This window comes from Rhagoletis pomonella, unplaced genomic scaffold (assembly GCF_013731165.1).
Source record: "Rhagoletis pomonella isolate Grant_MI unplaced genomic scaffold, Rhpom_1.0 Rhpom_scaffold_00364, whole genome shotgun sequence".
Classification (NCBI taxonomy): domain Eukaryota; kingdom Metazoa; phylum Arthropoda; class Insecta; order Diptera; family Tephritidae; genus Rhagoletis; species Rhagoletis pomonella.
In genome coordinates this window covers 85,589-89,264 of record NW_023458918.1, presented here as the reverse complement: position 1 = coordinate 89,264, position 3,676 = coordinate 85,589, and the positions used below count along the sequence as shown (strand labels likewise).

The 3,676-nt window shown below is 35.8% G+C and overlaps 1 protein-coding gene across 2 annotated transcripts; it reads left to right on the top strand.

The window, feature by feature from the left end:
* The first annotated feature begins 777 nt into the window (after nt 1-777).
* LOC118750700 (myb/SANT-like DNA-binding domain-containing protein 1) lies at nt 778-3,192 on the top strand. 2 transcript variants are annotated; one of them, XM_036485432.1, is made up of 5 exons: nt 778-896; nt 953-1,121; nt 2,394-2,590; nt 2,648-2,778; nt 2,883-3,192. In XM_036485432.1, the coding sequence occupies exons 3-5, from the start codon at nt 2,505-2,507 to the stop codon at nt 3,137-3,139; spliced, it is 474 nt and encodes a 157-aa protein (XP_036341325.1). In that variant the 5' UTR covers nt 778-896; nt 953-1,121; nt 2,394-2,504; the 3' UTR covers nt 3,140-3,192. The 2 variants fall into 2 exon arrangements, with proteins under 2 accessions (XP_036341325.1, XP_036341324.1); XM_036485431.1 differs by lacking the exons at nt 778-896; nt 953-1,121 and having other exon boundaries at nt 1,579-2,590.
* Nucleotides 3,193-3,676: the final 484 nt, after the last annotated feature.

Below are 3,676 nucleotides of genomic sequence, written 5' to 3'. Positions count from 1 at the left end.
CTGTTCACCAATATACCAACAATGTTAGTTGCAAAAATCATTATAAACAAATGGGACCAAATCAAAGCCCAGACCAATATTCCAAAGAAGAAATTCCAGGAGATATTAGATTTCTGCCTTAAAGACAATAACTATATTATGTTTAACAATAAATTATACACACAGACCCACGATTGAGAGAAATAGAGATTGCGCCAATCGCGGTACCGCTAATCCGCTCTTTGTGATTTTGACAGAATCAGCTGTGTGCGTGACGTCATCTTGGTGCAATTGTTGATTGCACGAAAAAACCAAATAACAATTTTAATATTTCTGCGTGGTTTTAAACAATTATTGAGACTTTACAAAGCAAAATGAAGTGCGCCGTGGCAAAGTGTAATAGTGAAAACAAAAGGAAAGCGTGCGATATAAGTTTTTTTTCGTTTCCTACGGACGCAAATCTGGCGAAAAACTGGAAGCAGTTCAGCCGGCGAGGAGATGCATTAAACTCCAAATCGAGCTATGTGTGCATGAAGCACTTTACTAGTGAAGATATTGAAAATAATACACAGTTCGAAATGGGTAACATATTGTGTATTTTCATATTAATTGCATCTAATATTGTTTTTGTAAATACCTTAGGTTTTGCAAAACTTCGTCGTTTAAAACGTGATGCGGTGCCTACCATTTAAGGGGACACTCAAACAGACGCGGTATTGGAAGTGCGGTACAAGGCGGTACATAGTATACTGCATAGTACTGCCTTGTACCGCACTTCCAATACTGCGTCTGTTTGAGTGTCCCTTACGAAAAAATTCTGGGGGATTCCCAGCGTGCGGAAAGAGCTCAGCACAGGGAAAACAAAAGAATTGTCAGCATGTTACTTGAGCAGAGTGAGACTGCCGTTGCCACTGCAGGTAACAATTTGCATTTATATAAAGTTTTGCATTATACTGTAGCTTAGTTTTTATAGCCGTTGCGAGTGATACTGTTGATGCAAATATATCTGATGAAAGTGCGAATAATAAGGAAAATAGCCCTACGGAAGAAATACTCTCCGATATTCCCACGACTTCAACACCTCGCAAAGTATTTTATTATGACAGCAGTTTGCAGGAAGTAGAAGAGTTGGAAGCAAAATTGTAAGTTTTTAAAAGCAATACAGCACTTAACTTACATAGAATATTTGTTTGCAAAGGAGCCACACTCATGCATCCTCTCGGAAGAGGTACAAAGTCATCAAATAAAAGCTGGGGAGTCAACAGCTGTGGAGTTTAGGGTGGTTGGCTACCATCCACAAATATAAATATGCACTCTGCATGGCTTTTTACAATGGCGAGTCCGAAAATTCACTTTGCTGCACACCTTCCTTTTGGTCTACATGAAATTGCAAACACTGTTAATACATCCATTTTTTTATGTGCTAAAAATCGTACTTACCTAAAGGGCTACATGGCCAAAATTATTGCCACGTGTTCCTAATAAATCAATCTTTGTATATTTATTGGGTCATGTAATATTAAAATTAACACATTTTTCTGCATTGTTTACATATTTTTATATGCGTTTTGGCATTTCTTTCTCGAAATTGCACTAAGATGACGTCACGCAAAAATTACGCTCAAAAATCCTCTCTCATTGGCGCAATCTTGTATTCTATCACTCTTGACACAGACCTTTGGGTCATCCGATTTCCCCTACAATCACAGACATTGTCATGGATGACCTACTTGACAATGTCATCTCGGAGCTAAAGCAACAATTTAACATAGACATCAAATTTATTTGCAAATACGTAGACGACATTTTTGCCATAATTAAACGTAACGACGCGAACATCATTCTAGATACTCTTAACAAATATCACAATAAATTACAATTCACGATTGAAATGAAAGTAAACTCTAAAATTCCTTATCTTGACGTCTGCATCCATAGAGAAAAACACAATACAGAACACACAGAAATAAACACAACAAAAAAGGTTTACAGTGTGACATACATCCCGAGACTAACAGAAAACTTTGATCAAAGCATAATAGGCCGTTTATGCTGGACGTTAAAGCTGCATTTAGCACATTTAGCTCTAATGCTACTCTAAAAGTACATTTACTCATACAAAATTCTCTACCTAAATGCAACTAAATGCTAAATATTTTTGGCATTAAGAATCTAAATGCCGAATGCAACTCTGTAATCTTCGAAAAAACACCACGATTCGAAGAAGGTGTAGTGAAAGAGAGTGGCAGCATCGCTTGTTTGTGTACACATACATAGATATTTGTTTCCATTCTGTTTTGCGTATACATACATAAATTGTTATATTTGTCCCGTAATTTGCTTCATTTCATTTCATTAAAATTTCTTTGTGATTTTAATTAAACTAATAAGAAAAATTTATTAAAAATATGAAGCGAACGAGATGTCCATGGACCGCAGCAGCAGAGGAGGTGTTTGTGGAGTTGTGGCAGCAAAAACTGGATGATTTGAGGGGGCCTAGGAAAAACAGCCATGTTTACCAAGAGATGGCGGCTGAAATGCAGATGCAGGGCTATAATGTCAACTCCTCATCAGTTAAAATGAAGATTGATAATCTGACGGCGAAATATAGGTAACATTAATCCTTTCAAGAAAGAATAAAATACTTCTTTGTACGCATTTTTCATAGAAGGGCCAAGACAGCTATGGGAACAACAGGAGGCTCTCCTGCATCATGGCCTTTATATGAGCAAGTGCACCAAATAATTGGTGGCTTCTCAATAAATAATGTAGAGGCTCTAATTGAAGAAAGTTTTGAAGGTAATTGTCGATGGAAGACATTCAAATACTTTGCTTTTGATGCAAAACTATTCATTACATTTTATCTTAATCTATGTGCATAAATTCTAAAAATTCATTTTCAGTTTCAGAGTCACCAACCCATCTCTCATCGCTGCCGCCATCTCCGACCCAGCTATCGCCGTTATCATCATCCCCGACCCAGATAACGCCATCACCATTGCCGTCTACTTCGTCCTCAGCATCCGCCAAATCTGGAAGAATAAAACAAATGGATCGGTTAGTGACGGTCTGCGAAAGCCTCCAGTCCAATTTTTCGGAAGCTATGGATAAATTTTCCAAATCAAACGAAGAATTGGTGGAACTTGAAAAGCAAAACTGATGGCAATGCAGGAGCTGCAGAAAGACGCGAAAAGACTGACGGATGGTGTTTAAGATTTTTTAAATAGATTTTAAGGATTAGTAAGTAACGTCTTGTGAATGTAATAATTTTTTTTTTACACGTTTAATAGATTATAAGGAAATAGTATGTAAGATCTAATGAAGTGAACTGTTTTTGTATAGATATTAGAATTACTCTTTAAGAAAATGGAATTAAACTTGTTGTGATTTTTTTTTATGTTAAGAAAGTAGTATCTTAGATTTTGTGATATGAACTTTTTTATTTTCAATGTAATATACATATGTATGTATATTTCCTTTTTTGATTGAAATTTTTTATTTTATAAACCTAATGAAGGCTCTTTGGCTTTATATTAAGATGAAAAAACGAAACTGCGCTAAATAATTTTGATAAGGTTGAAATCAGCATGAAGAGTTCTATCCAATTACATTTTTGGTTTGTCTATAGCTAAAAGGTGGTATTCTACACTTTTTGTAAAAATTTGACATCACATTTGACATTAGTAATGAAAACGGA

Bases quoted from the DNA above. Each gene is read 5' to 3' on its own strand.
- LOC118750700 (XM_036485431.1), top strand. From the start codon at position 2,388: ATGAAGCGAACGAGATGTCCATGGACCGCAGCAGCAGAGGAGGTGTTT. The intron at 2,591-2,647 runs GTAACATTAATC...CATTTTTCATAG, and splicing joins AATCTGACGGCGAAATATAG to AAGGGCCAAGACAGCTATGG. The intron at 2,779-2,882 runs GTAATTGTCGAT...ATTCATTTTCAG, and splicing joins AATTGAAGAAAGTTTTGAAG to TTTCAGAGTCACCAACCCAT.